Source organism: Emydura macquarii, unplaced genomic scaffold (genome assembly GCF_026122565.2).
Source record: "Emydura macquarii macquarii isolate MOO-44397 ecotype Brisbane River unplaced genomic scaffold, CSIRO-AGI_Emac_v2 contig_1551, whole genome shotgun sequence".
Classification (NCBI taxonomy): Eukaryota; Metazoa; Chordata; order Testudines; family Chelidae; genus Emydura; species Emydura macquarii.
Genome location: NW_027131688.1, coordinates 17,838,611 through 17,863,925, shown reverse-complemented (window position 1 = coordinate 17,863,925; position 25,315 = coordinate 17,838,611). Strand labels below are relative to the sequence as shown.

At 40.3% G+C, this 25,315-nt stretch overlaps 1 protein-coding gene and 1 long non-coding RNA gene across 6 annotated transcripts in view; one reads left to right on the top strand and one right to left on the bottom strand.

Moving 5' to 3' along the window:
• The window catches only part of LOC137157604 (uncharacterized), a 29,224-nt gene extending 22,894 nt beyond the window's left edge, over positions 1-6,330 (bottom strand). Inside the window, exons 1-2 of one of the 2 annotated variants that reach the window (XR_010921154.1) lie at positions 6,214-6,330; positions 3,036-3,077 (exon numbers count right to left, since the gene is read on the bottom strand). This is a non-coding gene — a long non-coding RNA (uncharacterized lncRNA). Of the gene's footprint in view, positions 1-3,035; positions 3,078-5,106; positions 5,244-6,213 lie in introns of those variants that run through there. The other variant, XR_010921153.1, reaches the window with a different exon arrangement.
• Positions 2,243-25,059, top strand: LOC137157602 (inverted formin-2-like). Of its 4 annotated transcripts, none has more exons than XM_067554970.1 (14): positions 2,243-2,334; positions 7,535-8,059; positions 8,966-9,108; positions 9,628-9,689; positions 10,544-10,646; positions 11,320-11,402; positions 12,604-12,704; positions 13,464-13,534; positions 13,694-13,801; positions 17,070-17,140; positions 18,632-18,749; positions 19,661-19,825; positions 20,465-20,567; positions 23,865-25,059. In XM_067554970.1, exons 2-14 carry the CDS (start codon positions 7,561-7,563, stop codon positions 23,891-23,893), a joined length of 1,656 nt encoding a protein of 551 aa, XP_067411071.1. In that variant the 5' UTR covers positions 2,243-2,334; positions 7,535-7,560; the 3' UTR covers positions 23,894-25,059. The 4 variants fall into 4 exon arrangements, with proteins under 4 accessions (XP_067411071.1, XP_067411067.1, XP_067411069.1 ...); XM_067554966.1 differs by lacking the exon at positions 2,243-2,334 and adding an exon at positions 5,675-5,736; XM_067554968.1 differs by lacking the exon at positions 2,243-2,334 and adding an exon at positions 6,995-7,054.
• The last annotated feature ends 256 nt before the right edge of the window (positions 25,060-25,315 follow it).

Genomic DNA, 25,315 nt, shown 5'->3' with positions numbered 1-25,315 from the left:
CTTTTAGCATGTTTCTTATGGAGTTATCCTCATCCTGGCAGTGTTGCAGCCATTCACATGGCTACCCCCTCTGTTCTGGGCTGGATAAGAAACCTTAGGATCCAACAATAGTCATGTAGCTTTCACTGTTTCATTATCCATTAAAGAAGAACAGGATTATCTGAATGGGTTGGGCCTGTCTACACTCCCAGATGCAGGGAGTCAGGGTGGACCCTTAGTTGACAAGGTTTCATTTTCCAGGGCAAGCCAGAATATTAATCAAATATCTTTTCTGAGAAGATTTCCTCCTGCAGGAGTCAGACACAATGGGAGAAGGAGAGAACTATTGTTTTTTCTAGTTACATTTGTTCCAGATCCCACAGATCTACTCTGAGACATAAGGTTAGATCCACTCCCATTGAAACCACTCCCAGATGCAGGAGCTGCAGAGTAGTTCAGAAAAGCAATCAGAGATAGCACCAGCCTTTTCCTAGTAGGGGAGCTGAGATGGGCTAGACAGAAAATTGGGGGGATGGGCTGTGCTATACATTTTGTGTGTCCCCTGGGGGGGGCATGGAATGTATTTTGGGCGGCATGAGCCACCCAGCTCTGATGGCAGAGTGGAGAGCGGCAGCTGGCTGGGCACCCAGCTCTGAAGGCAGCACTGCCACCAGCAGCAGTGGAGAAGGGTGGCACTACCATACCATGCCACCCTTACTTCTGCGGAACATTTGACCTTTGCTCTGGGGTGGATGGCTACAGGGGAACTAAGGCAATTTTTGAGGGGGCTATAGCCCCCTGCAAGTTCCCCACCCCCCAGAACCGCACCTGGTAGCAGTCACGAGTCCAGTGGTCCTTTCAAGAATATGCTTTACTCCTGAAAATGGTCAACAGGAATGTAACATCCAATGAGAAGGGTAAAGGATGGAAATTAATTTTTTTTTTAAACCCATGTTCGGCGAGCACACTCCTTGTGGAAGTTGCCACCCACCCTACTCTGGAAATAAAGGCTTCTGTTCTCCACAAGGCAACTACAGCATAGGTACAAGGGGTTCCAATTTTTCCCAACTATTTCATCAATGTGCCATAGCAATCCTAACAATTATAAAGGCAAGACGGTAGTTTATGTATTTCCAGTCCTAGGCCTCTCCGCAAACATGGGTGGGAGGGAGTGCCAACTGGAATTGTGGGTTGTCAGTAGATTGTGAGGGCAGAAGGGATCATTATGATCATCAAGCCAGACCTCCTGCATAACACAGGCCAGGTTGTGTGACATGTATGGCTCACAGATTTGTTTCACATTTACCATGGGTTGGCTGTGGTGTCTCTCTTCAACCACCACCTACCTGTCTGGAGTCCAACAACCACCCTAGCAATTGAAGCTTTTATAGCCGATCATTAATCCCCTATGCTATACATTTCCCAATGAAGACACTGAAGAAATTCTTTTGTCACAAGCATTAAGAAGTACAGTAGTGTTCTTTATGAATGTGCACACTACCATGTCCACCTTAGTGGTATAGGGCAGGTCTCTAATTATTACAAACACACTACTTTTAATTTATCTTTCACGCTATAGCAAATTGCCATGGCCTCCCCTGCCCTTCTAGGTCCTCTGGGTGGTCTCGACCCCCCAAAATAAGAAAACTTGCAGGCATCAGCCAGTGCAATCACCTGTGCTCATTTATTTACAGTGTACAGGTCCCAAACCAGGCCCACTTAGCCCCAAGGCTCTAGGCTACTCACCCTTTCTGACCCAGAGACAAACTAAAGTGCAGGACTCCTGCCTACCTCTCACTGGTTTATGTGCTCCCTCCAGCTAGGGGAAAAGCTGTTCCTGCTTGCCCCATTAGGTACGGTCCTGGCTTATTTTAATCAGCACCTTCAGCTGTTACCCTTTTCCCTCCACTCTGACACGCACACTCTTTGGCTCACAATGGTTCAGTAGCTCTGTGACAATTCTGGATTAGGGTCATGCACATTTGCCAAGGCAGGCTTCCCACAGGAAGCAATTTTTAAATAGCTAACTAACAACCCCACAAAAAGCACAGGACTGTAATGGAAAAGCTGGCAGACCCTCAGGAAAAATAACTTGTTTCTAAACAGGGATTCTAATTTAATCCAGCATTGATTTAACAGAGAAGCAAAGAGTGATCACACACACACATCAGTGTAGACCTTGAACACCTGTATATCATGAGCAAGACATGCAGCACTAGACAAAAGGGAAGACAGACAGATAAACATATTACAAAAGAGTTGCTAGAAGTTAACATTACCACTTTCTCCCTTCCTTGTTCCAAGTCTTTCTCATAAAATCTAGGCATTATGGGGCAGTAATTAAATCAGAAATAGGTGAGTAACTTAGATTATTGGTAATAAATAACATCATCATTCACTGTTCCTCTTGTTTTGGTGTCTTAATACAAATGTATAGTTATAACAATAATATAACTTGAGTCACAAATGGAAATGTAATTTAAGTTATTGCTGTCCCTTTAAAATCTCTCCAAAACCAGAGTCTAGCAAATCTCTACAGGACTCTTCTTGTTTTTGCTGTATACAGACTAACACGGCTACCCCTCTGGAATTTAGCAAATCCTTGAAGACCATATAACTTTTCCTGATGTTGTTGAGAGTACAGACTTTTGAGGGTAGAATGTTAAGTAGTACTTATTGGGTAGAAATTAAGATCCCTGTTTTGGTTTAAAACTGTATTTAAGGTTTTCTTGACTGTCTTATATCTCTTCATAAAGATCTCAAGCAATAATGGGAAGACAAAAAATTGTGAAATCCCAAAAGTTAATATCCCTTTGGCAAATCCTTGAGACAAGCAAAATCCTATTTAACAAGAGTTGCTCCTTGTGAGACAATCAGATGTACTCTCTCTGATGACTGGAAGCCTGCTATGTATGCCAACCAGCTTCCTGTCTGGTTTACTTAGCTTCTATTTATTTAGCAAACAAGTCATTTTATTGCATTTCCACATAACTGGTTTAAATCCTACAATAGTTTTCTATTTCACATTTTAAACTAATATATTAGGATTTACTTACTTTTGAGTCAGCTTTTAAGATAGATCTTTTGAACTGGAATGTCTGCAAAAAAGGAAATGTCAGGTTTTTTAAGTCTATCTATTCAGTAGAGTAATGATAACCAGTGAATGGGCTCTCAAGTATCAACTACAGATAATGAGGTCTTGCATGATAATGTAGCTATGTATCTTCAACAATTCTAGAAATTGAAAATTAGAGTCTTTGCACAGCTCAGAAGTTAGATGAAAGTAAGACTTTAAAAAAAATCTAACTCTAAAGTAAGAATTTAAATCCTAACTTTGGGAAATTGTGTTCTTCTAGATCACATGTTTCCAATGCATTGGTAAAATAGATTTAAGTGAAAGAGAGACACAATTTGCATTCTGCCATACTACAGACATCAGTTGTAGAAATAGAATGATTTAGCAAAAACGATGAGAGTCCTGTAGCACTTTAAAGACTAACAAATTTAATGATTTAGCAGTATATTGAAAAGAACCACGATGCTCCTAGTTGTAGGCAAATTTTCTTTAAGTGGATTATCTAAACTTTGATATTCTATTTCAATCACACTGTGGCTCCTGGCCTCCATGCATGCTAACAGAATTGCTATTCCTTAAATAACCATCTACATTCAATAGAACTGGTTCATTTTCACAGGTTTCTATAGCAAGCCAGTCCTTGCTCTGTTTATTAAGGTATAGCTAAACTGACTAAGTTAAAATGATATGAGGGTTCCTTTGAAGATAGTGGATTTTGTAAGTAAAGAGGCAAATATTCTAATATTAAGAAACTTCATGTGCAGCTTTTTCTTTAAACATACCCGCAGGCTCACTTGAACACTAACAGCAATGCAAGCTAAAGTGCCCTCTAAATAATAATACTAAAGTTTTAAGATAACAGCATGGATTTCTCTAGAGGTTCTCATACCATGTTACAAACCCCTTTATCAGTCAAAGCATATTAACTATACTTGAAATATGAATGTAAATTATGTACAACAGGTCTTTAAAAAGTTGCTCTAGCTGTATAAGAATGCTACAGTAATAATTTAAAACAGTTCTCTGAAAAAAAGCTTCCTAATTAAGTCTATTACTGATTCCACCAACAGCATAATTAACAGGTATAAGCAGTAGAAGTTTAATATGATTTATTTCTAATATGATATTTATCTCATTTTACACTTACAACTCACTTACAACCCCACAAGGATTATTTCTCATTAGGATAGTTCACAGTAATAAAATCCTCACTTACCCTGCTAGAGTAATTACAAACATCTGTACAACTTTAACAAAAAGATTTTGAGATCCTAAGGGGGATACATTAAGTTGCTTGCATAAAAGAAATCAAAATCTACTCTACCTTTGGGAAGACATTAGTGATTATTTATAAAATAAAAAAAAAAATTATGGAAAGTCACAGTGAGAGACTTCAAGTAGACAGCAGCCATAAATAATGCTCATTTGCTACTTTTGCTGTTGGCAATCTTAACCAAACTAAGATTTGAAATTATTTCATCTCATACCTAACTGAAATGTAACTTTCTGACTGATTTGATGGTTTTGTTGGTTTCTAAAGCAAAGTTCCTGTTCATAAATTAAGATTAAAAACCCCAAACCCACAGTTTTACTGTTTTCTTTTAAGCTCTGAGCCACTGTTCCCAAATTTACTGTGGATATATTCTAAGATCAATGAACATATTGTCATAAGTATAAAAAAGTGCTGGCTTTCTGGGAAGAGAGTTGGTTTGAGTTACTGTAGAGTGTTTAGGGCAGTAATATAGGACTGGGAACCAGTAATTTCTGGGTTCTAATCCCAGTTCTATCTTTGACTTGTGTAGCTTTTTGCAAATCACCTTTTAAAATTAATTAATTAATTGATGTTAATCCAGAATTTTGGAAATACAAAGCATGATATAAATATTAAGGCCGCAGTCTGACAAACATGCCTGAGAATAATTTTACTCATGTGTATGGTGCCGTTAAAGTCATAGGTGCTACTCACCTGTATGTTAAGTATGTGCGTAAGTGCATGTTCAGAGCTGTTGTTATTGCTACTACATAAATTATTTGAAGTAGTAGATGTTTACCTGGAATCCTTAGGGAAGTTTGCCCACTCCCTACAGATCTTAGCTGCCTCGCCATTTGAAATGCAATAGGCAGTGTTTCCACTGGCTTTCCTCTTGAGGTTAGTGATGAAGACCACTGGTAAATGTCAGTAGGTAGCTGATGAATCTAGGAAGCAATTCCACACTTCTTTTTTTTTTTGGTCTCTGGCAGTTCTTAATGCCTTCTACCTACCCTACCCCATGGCCTCACCACATCTTTTCACAACATGTTTGCAAGGTAGCAGGCTTCTTCTCTCCACCACTTTCATGTGGGGGGCTTACTGGGCGAGCGCTCAAATGTTCTGCTAGATAGCTATAACATTGGTTCATATATTCCCTGTAGTCTGCCATTGAGACAGCTCTGTACTCTAACTGAGGGAGGCAACAGGGACCAGTGGATAGGCCACTAGACTGGGAGTCAGGAGCCTATTTCCACTGTTTCACTTCAAGTAAGCCACTTATCTTTCTGTCTATTTCTCCCACCTATAACAGGAAGTTAATGTTACTCAGCCATCTCTGGTAGAGTGATTTGAGATATGTGGAGGAAAGGCTTGTCAAAGAGCAAGGTATTATTGGTGTTTAGATATGGCAAACAGCCCTACATCTCCATGGGTAAGTCCATTGATTGATTAGATATTATTAGCACCCATGTAGAACAAACGATATAACAATAAGCTACCACAAACCTTTAGGGTTTTCAAAAGCAATATGTCCTTTAGATATTGATCTCGTAGGCTAGTATCTTTCACAGAGGTCTAAGGTGCCAGCAGCAAACTTCCTTTTGCAGGCTTTTTGATCCTACATAGTGGTAGTGGACAAAATGTGATGTGACATTTTCTTTATGCAAGTCATAGAAATGGATGCCACTTTTTAAAAAAATCATTACTAAAGGGATTGGACCACGTGCTCTGAGAGACCTCAGTAACAGAAGTAGAACTAGGGCCTAAATTTTCACTGCAATTGGGCCCATGTAGGCATACGGGGCTGCTGGTTTCCCTGAGACCTCTTTCAGTTTGTTTATCCCTGCAACTTCTCCTAACTAGCTCCTATATAGATCCTATATCAGGTTCTTCCTTGTAATTGCCTTACCAGCATGGGATCCTTCTGATCATCTTCCCATTCATTCCATACTTCCAATAAAATATGGGGGGAAGTTCACAGGAACTTCATTTTACCAGGCAGTCAGAACTGGAACCTGAGCCTGCAAACACTTATGCATGTGAAAAGTCCCATTGAATTCAATGGAACTATTCACTTGTATAAAGCTGGGCATGTGTGTGAGAGTTTTCAGGATTGGGACCCCTATTTAAAGCTGCACCTGCCTTGTTTGTCTCTCCAATATTAGCCACTCTGTTGCTAGTGACTTCACTGAGGGTAGGAAACAGTAATAATGTTTTCTGCCTGTTGACAGTTCTAGTTTTCCAAGCATACTGATACAACCACCTCTTTGAAATGCTGATGAATGTGTTGTGACATGGTTGCATTAGCGCAGCTACTATAAAGGAGAACTCTGCCTCTCCAACTTATTAACATTCTCTGGGAGACTCAATAGGGTAGTGACCAGATATGATTTAGCTGAGCTTTCAAAAAGCCTTCGAGGGAATCCCTTGCAAGAGGCTATGAAGGCAACTAAACAATCAGAGGGCGAGAGGTACAGCTCTATCATGGATTAAAAATTCATTGAGAAAAAACAAAAAAGTAGGATCAAAGGGCTAATTTTCAAGCTTGCCTGCAATTTACTCATCCCAGGTGTAAGGTTCTAGGGCAAGGAGCCAGCCCAGCCACAGACCCCTGGGCTTACCCCCAGGTGTAGACTATTTGCTCAGATTAGCTATAGCTTCTCTCAGGATCCTCTCATTTCTGAAGTTGAAGTAATTTCAGTGGTAATATGCGGGGTCCTTGGACCTCAGGCCTGGGTGCCTCATTCTAGGTATGTCTTCTCCCTGGGCTCTATTAGCTTCTGTTTGGTCTTTTTCCATTGTAGGTGAATGACTGTGGAAAGGTAGAAAAGTCTGTACTGGCTTCCTCTCAGTCCTTGAAGTAGGTGAAACAGCTGATGAGTGGATGAGTGATAGGGAAAGAGAGCAGTAAGAGAAGTAGAGAGATTGTTTCCCATTAGTCAGCACCTGCTTCTCCTTGCTTGAAAGTTATAGTGCAAGGCTAGGGATCCAGTGGAGATAGTGCATGGGTTTGTGGTCTGGGCTTTGCTCTCACTGATGCTGGATTATTTCCTGACATTGACATATTAAAACCATGTTTAAAATGTAATTTGTTCACGCGAAGCAGATTGAAATATTTCACCTGTGTATGTTTAAAGTAAGGCCTGCTACTTTTGTATTTCTATATGGAATTTTGCACTAGCTGTCTGTACCGTAGAACCTGCTAATCCATAGGATTTATTGTTTTGTAGAACAGGAAGACAACGTTAAGGAAGCCATGGAGAGACTTCCGGCAAACAAAAAATGTCCAAAGAGTCACAATTTGGCACAAAAGAGACTGGTTCAAAAAGTGAATAAGTGTATTCAAATTGACATGGACTTAGAAGAGGAGTCCCTAAGTGCAGATCAGCACCCTGCTATCCCTCTTGAAACACCAACCCTTCCACTGCAGCTACCAAGAACTTCAGAGAACTCTCTCTCTTCCCAACTACCAGCCTGTTCAGCTCTGCCAAGGCCGTGTACATCTGCACTTCCTGCTCTGCCACTATCACCACTGCTCCCTCCTCCTCCTCAGCTTTGCACGGGGCAAAGTCTGACCCCTCTGATGCCTGGCATGGCACCCATGCCACCCCCTCTTCCCTTATCACGCAGTAATGCTGCTCGATATGTTGCTTCTTGTGGACGCGAAAATCAGCCTTGGCCTAAGAAAGCAAAGACACCAACATTACGAATGAAGCCTTTTGAATGGCAGAAGCTTCCCTTTGATGTGGCAAGAAGTACGTGCTTGTAATCCTGCATTCGTTGAATTACCTTAAAACTCTTTAAGAAAAATGTCGCCAGCAAAGGTTAGAGTACTATGTGGGTGGCTTCTTACAGCTGCTCTGAGTCCCACTGAAGCAAGCATCCCGCTGCATAGAGGGGCTTAAGAAACTAAGGCTTTAGTTAGTGAACAGTAGAAATATTTGCTTGAGTGAGAGGCCTGGTGGGAGAAGCACAGGTCTGAGAGTTATAAGATCTGTGTTCAGTTTCTGACTCTGCTAAGGATGACCTTTGATATGTCACTCAATCTCTCTCTTTGCTTGTTTCTCATCCATAAAATGGGGTTAATACAGAGACTGGTTGAGATGCCACTATTTTAATGTTTATAAAGCTTTTTGGATGGAAGGCTCTATAATACCACACTCATTTAGAATAATAATGTTTTAGCAATTAACTTCACTTCTGTGTGTTTTAATTGATGTCCTTACCATACCATTTTTGATGGAAGCTGTGAAACAGATCTCGCACTCCCAGAAAACATCAGTCACCAGCCCATTTCTAGGAGAGTTTATGCAGCCTTAGGGAGTCCGTAAGTATTTTAGGCAGAGATGTTAACCTAATTTTAGCTCAGTGTCCTGTGCGTGCACATTGCTAATCTGCAATATGTAGCAGATCAGCTAGAGCAAACCGAAGTTAGTAACACCCGTTTAGCTCAGCTGCTGTCTTCAGTTCTTTTAATGACAAGTGGCTGTAATTTTCCTGGTTTAATTAACCTTCAAACTTTTGGGATATTATCTGTGGGGAACTGCCACTCTTAAATCATTTCCTAGTGTTTCCCTTCTAGTAAGTAATATTGTTTTGAAAATGATGTGCTGAGTTTTCGGGTGTCTCAGTAGCCAGTCCTGTTGCCTTGTCTCTTTCAGAAAGTCACTCCATGTGGGCTTCAGTTACCAGCAGTGGCGATGACATTATAGAACCTGATTACACAAGCATAGAGCAACTCTTTTGTGTTTCACAAACAAACCCCAAGGAGACTGCAGCACCCAAAATAAAAGAACCAAAAGAGGTAATTGGGCATGCTCACTGACTTCTGGTTATGGCAAAGATCATGAAAATGGCTCGACTAAAATGAAAGGGTTCTTTTTATTTGTGGTTGTCTCCTGTATTTTTAAACCATAGTACGCTCTTTATTCTTATTAGCCTTTCATAACACAGTAAGATGCCTGGGATACATTCCTTCCCAGTGCCTTTGATAGCCTAAAAGGGCGTATGATAGACAGTATTACAGCAAACAATATTTCATTAGCTCCAATGAAGTTAGATGCAGTCTAGTGGGTGGGTACTCACTGGGAGTCAGAAGCAGGGGGTACTTTCCACTCTTACAACCTTTGGAGAAGTTTCTCTAGCTGTAGGCTGACAATAATCATACTTGCACTCCTTTGTGGATTGCTTTGAGCTTAACTTATGAAAAGTGCATATAAGTAATATAAACCAGACATACTAAAATCAAAACGCTCTTGCCTATATTTTTATTAAAATCAAAGAAAACATTTCTTCTCATCTGATTGTGTTTTTTTTAACACAGATCACATTTATAGATATGAAGAAAAGCCTCCTTTTGAACATATTTTTGAAGCAATTTAAATGGTAAGATTTGATGAGTATCTCATTGTTTGAATAAAATACAGCAATGGTATGCAAATCAGTTCAATAGAAATATTTTTTGGATCTACTAAAACAGTCATACAGTGGCTCAGGAGCCAAATTAGTGATCAGCATTACCCAAAAGAGCCCCAGTAGTATGAATTCATTGTTTCATTTACTGTTATACTATATATGTTCATATTTAAACAGTATGATAGGAAATATTTACTCCAGTTAGCATAGCAGCTATGGTTTTGCAGAACCAACACCAGAATTTTCTTGGATTCATGTCAAATATATCTTGTTTCACCACGTGTAGGACAGCAGAGTGAGGTCAAGAGCGGGTTCGGATAAAGCATTCTGGTTTGGGCCCATTCCAAACTAGTGAAATGTCTGTGTCAGCAGGAGGAGAGTTGGTTTTTGCTTTGAATTCTCTAAAAGCTGGTGTGGGGGAGGGAAGGAGAATCTTTCCCTGTGATACTGGAAATTCAACCAAACTAAAAATGGAGCCCTCTAGGTTCAGTGTGCAAGCTAATAAAGTTCAAAACATCACCAAGAAACATAAACCAATGGTGACAACTACATTCTGCTTCTTAAATTCTTCCAGTTTTAATAATCTAAGGAGGGTACTAAGGACCTGTCTTGACAGTGTCTCTCTTAATATCATCCTATTTCTCTAGCACACCTATGATCTTAGAAGTAAAGATAGGTAAGCGCAGTAGTGGGGGAAAAAGCAGTAACTTCCATTTTGATCTTAATCTTTTACTGCTGTGATATTAGCTACAGAATCAGTTCCTCTTATTTTTGGCACGTTACTCCTAGTTATACAGTTGCTTCTAAGCATGTCTTTCCTGCAGCTCAAATGAAGAGGTTGCTGACATGATTCAGAGAGGGGACGGGACCAGGTTTGATGCTGACATTCTGAAGCAGCTAATTAAGTTACTGCCTGAAAAGCAAGAGGTATTGGCACGATTTATTTGTTTTTACACAGCTACAGTGGGCTTGATTCTGTATTAAATACAAAGTCCCAGTCCTAGCTCTTAAGATATTACATTGTAAGGGACAGATTCTGCAACCAGATCCAAAGGTGCCCTAAGAGATAATGTGTCTTCCCATTTGGAGCCGATTGCAGGATCCGGCACTGAGACAAAGATTAGACAACAGCACATTGGGAGATTTGGAGTGGATATCACTTAAAAGCACAGTGGTCCATTTTTACATTGGGTGGGTAATGGTGTAATGTGAAAATACATTCTCGGAAGAAGCCAGCTTTCCAGAGGGACATTAGTGATAAGGAGTGAGCCTTTAAGTTCAAAAGTGGCTCCCTAACTTGGGTATGTATTAATATTTATTTGTATTGTGGTAGATCCTCAGATCCCCCAGTCATGGACCAGGACCCCATTATGCTAGGTGCTGTACAAACAGAGAACAAAAAGATGATCTCTGCTCCAAAGAGCTTATAATCTGTGCATTTGCACTCACAAAATGGTCCTTGCATGCCCAATTGATCACCTTGTTCATGTAAATATTCAAGGACGTGTGCAGCATAGGCAGTCAATTTTGAAAAGTGGGCCCTGTGTGAATATGGAAACCAAATGCAATGGTTAGTGTTAACTGATTTATTCCTTGTTAGATAGAGAGCCTGAAATCCTACAAAGAAAAAGCAAAACTAGCAAATGCAGACCAATTTTATGTCCTCCTCCTTGGGATTGCTAGGTAAGGGAAATTTTCATTGACTTCAGTGTGTGTGTGTGTGTGTGTGTGTGTGTGAGAGAGAGAGATGATTATCAACAAGGGTCATTGCTGCCCACAACACTAGAAGCATGTGCTTCTACTGCTTAACCTCAAGGAGTAACCCCTCTATTTGCAAGCTGTGGTAGATTCCTTTCTTATGGGACCCTTGATAGTGGCTGGTGCACAGAACAAACACACACTATACACTTGCATCTGACGAAGTGGGTTTCTGTCCACGAAAGCTTACGCCCAAATAAATGTGTTAGTCTTTAAGGTGTCACAGAACTCTCGTTGTTTTATGCACTAAAGAGTAGATTATTTGTGTGTCATGCAGTGTTGACCAGAGGAGCAGCCTTCCTGAATTAATTGGGCAGACTGGCAGATGTACAGTAATCTTTGTACTATTTTATGAGAACATTGTGACGTGTTTGTAAATTGTGATGGTGCTCTACAAAAATCTGAAGGTCTGACTCTTCTGTATTTGCACTCTTTTTAACATTCTGCTATAAAACTGTATTTTATATCTGTCTTCGTGCATTCGTTGCTTTAAAATAACTCTTTTAAAATGCTTTCTTGGCTATTCCAGTGTTTTTATACATTACTGTGGATCACTTTGCATTACCATGAAGGATTCAGGATTTCCATGCTGACAAATACTGCTCCTCATTTAAGCAGAGAAACACAAAGCTCACCTAGAGCTGTACAACAGGAAGCAGTATGGTCTAGTGGACTGGGACTCAGGAGACACGGGCTCTATTCCCAGATCTGCCATTTGCCTGCTGGGTGATCTTGAGCAAATCATTTCACCGCCCCATGCCTCAGTTTTCCCATCTGTAGAGCACTCTGAGACCTACAGATGAAAAATGCTATGCAAGAGCTAGGTATTATTATTTATTTTCATCATTGCAATGGTGTTTTTCTTGCATAGGTTGCAATATGATGTTGCCTACATGCGTGTTCTGGGAGGGGAGATTATAATTGTTTATAGGACACTTGTCTAAATGTCTCTGAGATGGTTTGATTTATTTATAATCTAATCCAATGGGAGAAATATCTCATGAGATGGCATTAAAGAGAACAAGATAACACTTGTGCTGGTGTTAGTTCAGCAATATGGTCGTGTCAGGCTAGACATGATTCTGCTAAGCATGCCTGTATTTCTTGCATTGACTTTCTCCATCAGCTACCAGTTGCGTATTGAATGTATGCTGTTACGTGAAGAGACAGGCATTCTGTTGGATTTGCTATGGCCCAAAGCACAAATGATCAGGAGAGCCTGTGAAAGTAAGTTGGATGCAATTGTATCAATGCTTTGTGCTCAAAGCCAAGTGAAAATTCACTGGTAGTTGAAGTGAAATGATGACACCGTATCCTAGAACCTGGGGAAGATGGGCCTCTTATTATCTGAACAGGAAGCTCATGTGGGAGCACTGGCCACAGATTCCCATCTCTGGAATACTTGATACAGAACTGCACTTTATACAGTTCAGCTCTGACGTGGAACACACAGAATAGGGAAATGCTTCTAGCAAATTGTGAGTAAAATATAGGTGTGCTGGCTAACTCCTACCAACGATCTCCATTAGTGAGGGGGAAGTCACGAATTCTACATATATGACCTTTTTGTTTGTTTTAGTTTATTGCAGGCTCATTTTTTGTGTAATTTTTTTAACCATAGGGAACATGCACAGAAAAACACCTGAAATTGACCTTTTTGGCCTGATGCGCTTGAGAAATTGTTCAAGTAGTTTTTCCTCCTACTGATCACTGTATACGCAGACAGACTCTAAACTTAAAAGGAAGATCAACTATCCACACAACTATACGTCCAAGCCTACTTGTGCCACTTTTGTTCTACTTATGTATTCCTGTTTCTTTTTGCACTGGACAAACTAATCCTATGCCTGGCATGTTTCCAAAGCCATAAAAATACTGGCTCTGCATAATCTGAGACAACAGCTTTGTGCAAACCCTTTTTAAACTTCAGGAAAATCCAATTTCAAAGACTTCATTGAATAAACCATCAATTTTTATTTTTTTCAGCACTTCTTACCAGTCACCGGCTGCCAGTTTTCTGTCAGTTGATTCTTAAAGTTGGAAACTTTCTGAACTATGTAAGTAACCTTTTTGAAATTATTACATTTTTATATCTGGAAAAATATAATTGCAATCTGGTCTCCTGTGTAAGTAATAAATTATAAATAACAGAAATTGAATAATGGAGCCTTTTTATTTTAAGCTGAAACAAGGATTTTATTTTATCTATCTTTTAGGGGCGTCACACTGGAGATGCTGGCGGTTTTAAAATTAGCACTTTGCTCAAACTAACAGAAACCAAAGCAAACCAAACTCGGATTACTCTGCTTCACCATATTTTGGAGGTACCACTAAAGTTTCTTATTGAGAAGTTAGTTTTGCATGTAATATGTTTCCAGACGTACATTCAGCTGATGTTAATGTGCTCTAATTTCAAATGTACCCCACTTACATTTTAAGATCTGCTCCTGTACCTGTTTGAAAACAATGGGAACTTTGCCATTGATCTCAATGAGACAAGATCAGATCCAAAATTATTAACATCTCCTCACCCCCTGAGATTCCCCTTCCTGCTGGACAGGATCCTCTAGCCCCACCACCCTGCTGCAGGGCAGAAGCTCTGAGCTCCCCATCCCAGTCTGGGAGGTGGAGAAGGGGGAGGGAAATAGGGGTCTCTGTGAGCTGCATTTTAGCTGTAAAAAAGTCACAGTTTGGCCCCCCTGCCATATAGAACACTGTTGAAATTATACCAAAGTCCTTTTCTTGACATAACATAAGATTGGCCATGGTTCTTGTGTTATGAGACCAGTTCCAGGTGCTTCAGAAGGAATGAACTTGCCATGTGTTCTTCTGTTATCTTATGTCAGGATCTTGACCTGCTACCATCTTGGCTAATAGCCATAGGTCCATCAATCTTCCATGAACTTATCTAATTCTTTTTTGAACCTAGTTATACTCTTAGCCTTCACATCCCCTGGCAATGAGTTCTTGACAATTGTGTGAAAGTACTCATCAAACCCACTGCCTTGTGTTATGGGAAGGGGTAAATAACACTTCCTTATGTCAGGATGTGCCCGCTACCATAATGAGAGTAGACTGTACTACCTGCAACTCATCAAACCCACTGCCTTGTGGGTAGCCCAGGAGGGCGAAAGGCTAAGGGAGTAACTCCTGACAGAAAAACCCCACTGCCTTGTGTGTGAATTTGGTAGAATGTAAGGCTATGAGAGTAAACTCAGACAGAAAATCCAGAATGGAGCCCCTAAAAGTGGTCAGGTACTAACATGTTAGTATCTTTCTGGCAACTCCTGCAGCGGATCAGGTACCAGATCTGCTGGTTCTTTCTCCCTTCTGGACTTTACCGGTGATGCTGAGCAGGGGGCCCTGATGTATGGGCAACTCAGGACCTCAATGTTATCTGCCCGGGTTTGTGCCCTGGAGAAGTACTTCAGCTTCACCTTGAGTGTCGACACAATAAGGGAAGCAGCAATCACTGATTTTAAGCCTTAATCAATTGGTGTAGAGTGGAGAGCCAGAGGCTGTCTCCTATTGGTGGGAGAGATCCTTGTATCTCACAGGACAATTACCACCTGCCATAAAACTGGGCAGCCCCCAGAAATGTGACAAATGTGGCAGCGGTTGTATCTCTCGAGTGGGTCTCTTCAGCCACAGCCGCGGCTGCCATAAGACCAACTGAACAAATGTTTTACCTCTCCAGAGTGCATAGCCATGGTCTCTCAAAACTGAAGGATGCCTACTACTACTAAATAACACTTCCTTAGTTACTTTCTCCACTCATTCATGTTTTTATAGACCTCTGTCATATCCCCCCCTTAGTCATCTCTTTTCTTAGCTGAACAGTCCCAGTCTCTTTAATCTCTCCTCATTTGGAAGCTGTTCCATGCCCTTAATCATTTTTGTTGTACATTTTCCAATTCCAGTGTGTGTGTGTGTGTGTGTGTGTGTGTGTGTGTGTGTGTGTGTGTGTGTGTGTGTGTGTGTGTGTGTGTGTGTGTGTGTGTGTGTTTGTGTGTGTGTGTGTGTGTGTGTACACCATGGATTTATATAGTGGGATTATGATATTTTCTGTCTCCTTTTTCTATTCCTTTCTTAATGGTTCCTAACATTCTGTTATCTTTTTTTTTTTACTGCTGCTGCACACTTAGCAATCTTTTCAGAGAACCACCTATAATGACTCCAAGATCTTTCTTTAGTGGTAATAGTTAATTTAGACCCCCATCATTTTGTGTATATATAGTTGGTATTATGTGTTCAACATACATTACTTTGCATTTATCAACATTGATTTTCTGCCATTTTGTTGCCCAGTCACCCAGTTTTGTGAGATCCCTTTAAGTCTTTACAGTTATCTTTGGACTTAACTATCCTGAGTAACTTTTTATCATCTGCAAGCTTTGTAACCTCATTGTTTACCCCTTTTTCCAGATCATTTGAATGTGTTGAACAGCACTGGTCCCAGTACAGATCCCTGGGGAGGGACCCTGCTAATTACTTCCCTTCATTCTGAAAATTGCCCATTTATTGCTACCTTTTGAATCCTGTCTTTTAATCAGTTATTGGTTCATCAGAGGCCCTTCCCTCTTATCCCATGACTGCTTACTTTGCTTAAGAACCTTTGGTAAGGGACCTTGTTAAAGGTTTTCTGAAAGTCCACGTACACTATAGCCACTAGATCACCCTTGTCCACATGCTTGTTCACCCCCTCAAAGAATTCTAATAGATTGGTGAGGCATGATTTCCTTTTACAAAAGCTTGTTTAATATAATATCTCCTTGCTGCTCCCTTTGTCTTCTCCCAATCTTTGTAGTTTCATTCACGTTATTCCCATGCTACGGCCAGTTTGCCAAATGAAATGAATTTTCTGCACTCTATTAGTGAGAAACAGGAGGTCAGGTTCTTGCATCGCACTGGACTGCTAGTGTACACTGGCCACAAGCTCTGGGGAGCATCACACCAGATAAAGGTAACCCTGCAAGTTCTGTAGAGCTGAAAAAGAGGCTTATATGGCCCACACACACACTCTCTGGTGCTGGCGAGATAGGAAAAGGGGATGTGGTTAGAGGAAAAGTGTGTTCTGGATGATCCTTTGCCATGCCATTCTTGGATTGTTTTAGGAGTAATAGGCCAGTGCATATCAGAACAGTCTTCAGGTTGTTGCACTCTGTTGACAAAGCAAGGTTAGCATCTATAGGAACACAATAGGATCAGAGCAATTCAAAGGAAACTTTATGCACACACCTCTGATTTGATTACTGTGCATTTTGGCTATGCCCAAAAATCTGTCCCAAAGGATGCAGTCACATTTCTTGTTAGGTGTTGGGAGGGTATGGCATATAGCACTTACTATTAAATGCAGCGCTTACCCTATATGTACCAATTATCAGATTACAACATAGTAAAGTCAGACAAGCTGATACTCCTCACATTTACATGAGACTGTTAAAGACAACAGAGTAATAACAGGGCTAAATTTCTCCCAATACATGTAAACTGTACTTTCTCAGTTCTGACTTTTTAAAATTAAGCATCTCTGTGCCTACATGTGTAAAGAAATTGACTATACAAAATAAAAAAATTTCACTTAAATTTTAGGAAGTTGAAAAAAACCACACGGATCTACTACAGCTTCCCAATGACCTTGACTGTGTTTCAAAGGCAGCAGGGTATGACCTGTTTTTTTAATCTTTAAGAGTGCGATCCACAAAGGTACTTAAGCACATAAACCCCAGACTTAGGTACCTAAAATAGGAATGTAGGCACTTAAGTCCCAGTTTTGGCTCTACCGCAATCCACAAAACTCCCATTGAACTCTGTAGTCACCTAAACTTGCTTGGTGTCTAGGTTTCCAGAGTAAGAGTTCCCGACGTGCCTATATTTCTGCCTCTGAGCATGTGCACTGCTGCAGACTGCCTAATCCCTCAGAGTGATTTCACAAACTGATGGAAGCTGGGCATTCAGCTGTCTAAGTCATATGCAGGACCTGATCCAGTTCGTGTGCTCAAGGGCAGCCTAATGAATCAGGTCCCGCTCAAAATCTCTCTGGATGAGGATGCCACCCACCTTTTGATTTGTAGCTTAGTGGTTAAAGCACTTGCCTGAGCTATGGGGAACCCCCTCTCAGGCAGAGGTGAAGAATGAATGTAAACAGGGGCCTCCTACCTCTCAGGAACAGTGCTCTAACCACTGAGCAATGGGATAGTCTTAGGTGGGGTTCCCTCAGTCACTTCTGCTAAAGCTGTTCCACTATGGATAAATAATGAGAGAGAGAGAGAGACTGGACCCAGGGTCTCCCACCTCCTAGGGGGCTGATCATAACCACTAGACTACAGCGTCATTGTCTTTCTCTCTCTTTTTGCCCAATGACTAAGTATTTGTCCACAGAGGAACATAGTCAATGAGGGAGCACCACAACAAAATTAACATTGTAATTAGCATTGATTTATGCTGTCTGCCTTTCTAGAAACTGTGACATTCTAGGAGTTTGCAGCTAGTAGCTGAGAGAAACTGCATCTGGAGAAGGACTCACATGGTTAAGCTGTTGCTAAATAATTAAATGCAAAGAGTATATTGATTTTAAGAAAATAGGTAGTATTTTGGTTTTAGCTTAAATTCTGAAGAAGTAGCTTGCTAATGCTGTTGGGAATTTCTCCTTGGAATTTATGTCAAAGTATATATGTTCCATTAGCTAAAGCTCAAATTTTTGTGTATAGTTAGTATAAAGCATATTCATTATATATTTATTTATTAATGTAATGGTACTGTGGCTAAGCCCCCCCTTGAGAATTTTCAAAACAAATTTGCAAACACACTGTTGATTTAAATAGCCATCCGGATTTTTATTTGTAAATACAAAGTGTGTAGTGGATGGCCTTAATGCTGCTTTAGCATTGGATGTACAGTACGATTCTGCCTCCCATTATGCTGATATGATACTTTGCCTACCATGAAGGGATAGCCAGAAACTGGAAAGTATGTTGGGCCCCTATGCTGTCACCACATATGCTTTTCAGGTTCACCATGAGCGCTGAGGTCCACCCATTGGGATGCTGTTGCAGGATTGGGATTTTATAATCTTTCCTCTGTTAACAAAACAGGCTAGTCATAGTATTATTTGCAGTCCTCCTTGGCTTACCACCTTCCTGTGGAATTTTCAGAACCAACTTTGAAGTTATGAAGGCAGAGGCAGGTGCTTATTTAAAGAAACTTTTGAAAATGGAGCATAACGTGTCATCAGCAGATGATTTAAAAGCACAGTATGGACAATCTATTCAAGTAAGTGACATGGTCTGATCCATCTCACACTTCCCTCTTCCAAAATGGCTTGTATCTCTTGGAGGTCACAAACAGGACAGAGAATGGGAGTGTCCCTTTACACTTAGATGGGAGGAGAGTCCTGAACTTTTTTTCACAGTTAATGTGCAGTCTCACTGTGGAAATGGTTGAGAACCACTGGTCTATTTAATCCCCCCAAAAGCTACAATTAAAGCTAGGACTCTACAGTATACAGCTGTATCACTGTGGCATGACATCTTCTAGAAATGCTGAGGAGTTGATGTGGCTTTTTTTACTTGAAAAGCTGTTCATGTTCCTGAAGAACAGCAAGGTTCTTTTGTATGCTTTTATAAGTACTGATTCTCATGGGTCCAATCTTATTCTGCTTAATTTAACATAACAGGATCAGGGCCATCCTATGTTTAGAAAGTAGATGCAGCAACTTAAATAAAACTTAACTCTTTTATATGTACTGCATATCTCCAAAGTAAATAATTCACTATCCCACCATCCTTCAGAGTCTAGAATGTCCTATTATGGAGAGGTACTCTTAAGGCAGGGTAATATTAATTTAGCGGCAGGGAAGCAGTCATGTTCCTCATAAATTGTCTGCTTAGCGTGTCATGCTGGCCAGGAATTCTAGGTGGTTATGTTATGAAAGTATCGAGGGGGTGATCGGGGTCTCCCTATAGTTGCACACTTTTGAGGAAAACCAGTGATGTAATTACAAGTAGAATACTGTAACCAGTTTTAACTTTTCATCAGTTACTATGTTTCCAAAGCAAGAAGTAGGTAGAGTTCTATTTTTCTAAAAGTTATTGCACTGATTTAACTATCCCTTGAGACTTCAGGGAAATTGAAATGCATGTTGCTTTTTCACTTAAATAAATGGCATTGTAAATGTGTCTCAGGACAGTATAAAACTTTCAAAAGGACTGGAGGAGGAGCTTGCCACCATTGAAAAGAAGAAGGCAGAACTTGCGGACTACCTCTGTGAAGATCGAAACAAATTGTCATTAGAAGATGTGTTTAACACAATGAAAACCTTCAGGGATTTCTTTCTCAAGGCACTAAAGGTGGTTTGCACTTGTGAATGCTTAGGGCTAGATTGTGATTTGAATTTAGCACCCATGCTCAGAAGTGTGAATTCCCTTTCCCTTCCAGGCCCCTTTACATCCTTATATGGGCTACCCAGGCCTTGGATCCAAGCACATATGAATGAATGGGGCTATTTACCTGCTCATATGCTGTCCCCTTCCCGCCTCCCCCAGCCCTCCAGAGCAGGTGTGCAGAGAACAGGTGAACAAACTAATACAAAAATCCACTCTTTGTAACAAAGAATTAAGGACACTCTAATCTGTTGGGCTGTCCTTAAAATAACTGTCTGGCTTCAGTGAAGTAGAAGCTAGCAATGTGAAACAGTGAGTAAGCAAAACTGATACATTTTTAGAAGGGAGTGCAGATCTTACTGAATATCAAGATTCAAAACATGGTAGGCAAGGCCTATCGGGTGTTTATTCTGAAGAGCCCTCATTCTATCACTCATCCCACAGCCCAGAATCTGAGCTACTGAGCTACAACAGTGGGTATCAAATGAAGAAGCATGTTTGGAAGGCTTTTGCCTATAAAATTGCAAATATCTCAATCAGCTCTTCTCTAGGTAACTTTTCTCTTGGATATTTTATTTTGCATTCTATCTGGATGTTTGAATGCAGGAAAACCAAGAAAGGAAGGAACAAGCTACAAAGGCAGAGAAAAGGAAGAGACAGCTTCAAGAGGAAGAAGTTAAGCGGCAAAAAGGAGAATATGGAAAGATCAGTAAGTCAAATAAAAATATTTTGGAATTATTTGCCTTTTTTAAGAAGAATGTACGTCTATATAGATGTGGATGATCTGATTTGTGACTGAAAAATTTTCTAAAATCCTTGGCATACTTATTCCATCAGATAAGGGAGAAATAACAGTCCTTTTGAAGCCCTTTTCACACATGGATGATAAAAATGTTGACACCTCTTTTCTTAGTCACTTAACGGTGGGGCTAGATCTCAAAATAATCACTCACAGTAAATAACTTATTGGCAGAAAGAGGGGCTAATCTCAGTTTGGAGGCTGCTGATTTCTTTGCATTTCTTTTAACATTTGTTTTGCATCTTTTTAGGTTATAATTCCATTAAGGAATATTTGAAAATAAGCTGTGTTGATTAGTTAAGTTTGGCCAGGCAAATTACATTACTCTTTCCCCCTCTCTGGACCCCTTCTCCCTTTCCTCCCCTCCCCCCCAGTTAGGGCCCTGCTTCAGCCCTAAAGTTAAGTTAAAGTTAAGCACATGCTTTGCTGAATAGGAACTGGATGACTTGCATTCTTAAAGTTAAGCATTCACCTAAGTGATAAGATTTGGAGCCTACCTGAGCATGATGCATTTTTACTGTAAATGTATGCATGTGTAAATTTAAAATTCCATTTATATTTTAAGTTTGTTACATGAAGGTCTCTGCCAGTAAAATTTGATCGCTTGATTGTTCAAAGATTGAGTGTAAAAGGGGCATTAGCACAGTTGAATAGAATTCATGTACATGTTTTATTGGATATCACACACACACATTTTGCATTTTTCAACAAGTTCTAAGTGGGAATCTGTGTCCAAAAAATCTCAAATCTTCTTTAGCCTTATTTGTTTTAACATCCGTTTCAGTTATGGATCTTTAGAAACTTCGAAAGAAAAATCTGTATGTTGATAACCAACCACAAGAGGGCCAAGATTGTCAATGGGCAGACTGTATTTCCAATATGTTAGAATCATAGAATCATAGAATATTAGAGTGGACCTCAGGAGGTCATCTAGTCACACACCTCTGCTATATCATCCCAACCAGGGCTTTGTCATTTCTAAGGATGGAGATTCCACCACCTCCCTAGGTAACCCATTCCAGTGCTTCACCACCCTCCTAGTAAAAACTTTTTCCTAATGTCCAACCTAGACCTCCCTCCCTGCAACTTGAGACCGTTGCTCCTTGTTCTGTCATCTGCCACCACCGAGAACAGCCTAGCCCCATCCTCCCTAGAACCCCCTTTCAGGTAGTTAAAGGCCGCTATCAAATCCCCCCTCACTCTTCTCTTTTGCAGACTAAACAAGCCCAGTTCCCTCAGCCTCTCCTCATAAGTCCTGTGCTCCAGCCCCCTAATCATTTTTGTTGCCCTCCGCTGGACTCTCTCCAACTTGTCCACATCCTTTTTGTATTGGGGGGCCCAAAACTGGACACAATATTCTAAATGCGGCCTCACCAATGCCGAATAGAGGGGAATAATCACTTCCCGTGACCTGCTAGCAATGCCCCTCCTAATGCAGCCCAATATGCCATTGGCCTTCTTGCCAACCAGGGCACACTGCTGACTCATATCCAGCTTTTTATCCACTGTTACCCCCAGGTCCTTTTCTGCAGAGCTGCTGCCCAGCTCGTCGGTCCCCAGTCTATAGCTGTGCATGGGATTCTTTCTTCCTAAGTGGAGGACTCTGCACTTTTCTTTTAGTTGAACCTCATTAGATTTCATTTGGCCCGGCCCCAGGACCGACCCCTGTCTAGTTAGCAAGTAACAGTGGATTTAATGTAAACTTATATTTAATAAACTTACTAATTAGAATAATCTACATTTTACTGTAAATACAAAAAGTAATTTAATGGAAGGTTTCTTAAATATAAGAATTAAGAGTGAAATTTACACACACTCACCCATGCAGAGAGACAGCACAAGGCCCTATGCACCATTTAAGCTCACCAAATTGGGTTTAGGAGGGACTCAAGCGGTCATCCTATGGGTATAACTAAATTTGAGTTAGGGAACCTGGGTCTAAGTTTCGTCCTCAACATTTATCACCAAAAACTGTGTGTCTATTTATGTCAGCACTTATGGGGACATCCTGGCATTCTTAGCTGCAATTCGTAATCACATCAAGTTTAAACAAAATAAGCTTGGGAACTATCAACTCTGATAGTTAGAACCTGCGTGTTTGTCTTACTTAAGCTCCTCTGAAAATTCCCATTCTATGTGTACAACTCAGACATTTTAGAATCATGGTAATGGGATGTGTGTGTATGTGTTTGTTATAACAACTTTAAGGAAGAACAGTTGGATGGCAATGGATTAAGTGGAGTCCTATTAGCATGTATTTATAGGATTCTTAGGCCCTGATCCAGCAAAGAATTAAGCACACGCTTAACTTTGCTCAGTGAGTAGTTCCAGTCTTTGCAGGATCAGGACCTTAATCTTTGACTTACTGACACGAATGACAGTTACAAGTTCCTTCAAGCCAATATCTGGTTTCTGTACCTGTGCCTATAATTAAAGATCACATTTCTGTAGATGACAGACGGGCCCTTAGCTATAACTATCTCGCTGGGCTTCAGAACACACTGCATCGAAGTGTTTTGATATGTATAATAATCTCACTCTTTATAGTTCAAAAAGGAGATGTGAGACCAGAAGCATGTGTCACTAATGCCTTATTAGCAGATATAAGGGAAGGCTTTCAGCTATGGAAAAAACTACTAGGAACAAGTCTGAGACAGAAATTGTTCCCAAAATGTCACCTACTGAAACTGGTAAGAGCATAGATCCAACTGCACCTTCAAAGTGGCAGCAACTGTTTAAAGCAGCGGTTCTCAACCGGTGGTACGCGTACCACCAGTAGTACTTCGCAGAAGGCTGGGTGGTACGCGAGCCGTACCGCGCCGCCGAATCCACCGCCGGAAGTGCCCACCCACTGAAAAGGGGCAAACGGCAGCAGGGCTTCGGCAGAGGGCATTGTTCCCCCATGTAACCCAGGTGGTACTTGACCTGACTGTACCTGACCCGAGTAGTACTCGGGGGGGGAAGGTTGAGAACCGCTGGTTTAAAGGAAGCTTAGAGTTTAGCAATACTAAAAAGATATAGGTTAGGATTTTGAAGAAGTCCAAGGGAGTTAGGAAACCAGCTCCCATTGAATTTCAAAGGTATTTAGGTACCTAGCTCCTTTAGGCTATTATTGAAATCTCAGACATAAGTGATTTATTTGTGTTCTTTTTTTATGCTTTATAATGGACAAGAGATTTGTTTCTCTGCTGCTTCATTTTTCTTTAGCTTCTGTTACTGCAGCTCCCATTACCTGAAGTTACCAGCCAGTTACATTGTGGAAGTGCATCACACCAGCTTGCTTCAAGGAAGTAGTCTATATATTATATGTGTGAGATGCTGAAATATTTGTGTTGCTTTAGTTAATCAAGTGAGAAAGATGAGCTCATTTTAATGCAAACATGCATATATGCACTTTCCTATGATTTCTTTTCTGCCTTATTAGTTAGAATTTTATATGAACTAATTTAAATACATGTCTCATATTGCCAGTATTGAAAAGAATGTCTTTCATATATGACTATCTAATGACCAGTGTAAGCAACAAAAAAGAAAGGGGGGGGGAGTGGGAAGGGAAGGAGGAGTCGGTTTAAACATCTGGTGGTAATTTATATACATCTTATTTTTATACAAAAACTAGTAGCAGAAAGTAAAATTTCATTAAATTGATGAAAAGCGATAGTTAAACCTATATTACGAAAGTTCTACTGAATTACAAGGTGCCAACCTGCCATCATTCTGCACTCAAACCAACCACTGACTTCAAGAGCTGCAGAAGCAGACCCCCAAGCAATTTTTTTAAAAGCAGTGGTAGTAATTTTAATGAGGGCCAAATTCTGCACCCCTTTCTCAGGCAAAATTCCAATTGTCTTCATTGAGAAAGGACTTCAGCATTTGGTCCTGTAAAAAATAAACTCACAGATGTCATCAGCATCAATTGAAGAAGTGCGACTAATTGTTCACCCTTATCTACTACTTACAATGGTAGAAGAATCCAAGCTGCAAGTAAAACTAGTTGAAGGGAAATTTAGTTTTGTTGTTTGCTTCCTATTTCCTCTTTGACCATTGTTTTGTAGTGATAAAGTGTAGTAAGGGTGAAAAAGTACAAAGAGTAGGCTGCAGGAAACAAGACACAGAAACTGAGTGTCAGATACTTTTACAAGTTTTTGTTAATTACTTTGAAATATAATTTGAAATAGAATCTTGACTGTTAATGGAGCATCGTTTAAAAATAGGTATACATTGTATTGTTTTTTCTTTGAACTTGAATATTTTGTTCTTCTCTTTGTTCATCTCAGTACAATGCTAAACAAATGTGCCAGATCCAGTTGTGTATGTTTGTTTTTATAAAGAAAAAATTGTCATTCTTTTACTAAACTAAACCATTGTGCGATCTCCTACATACCATAACTGCAGTCCTGATTTCAAATGCATCCATAATTCAGACAGTGTTCCTCTTAAAGAAACCATGACAGACTACCTATTTTCTAACAAATCACTTCCTAAAGAAGATGCTGGAGAAATAAATCCTGTAATGACAGAACCACCTTAAAAACCATACGTGAGGCTATCAAACAGTGGAAATAGTACTAAGGTACAGAGGTGGTTGCAAAGAAAATAGTAGAAGCCTGATCCTGCCCTACTGAAGTTAGTGGGAGTTTTGCCATTAAGGTTAATAG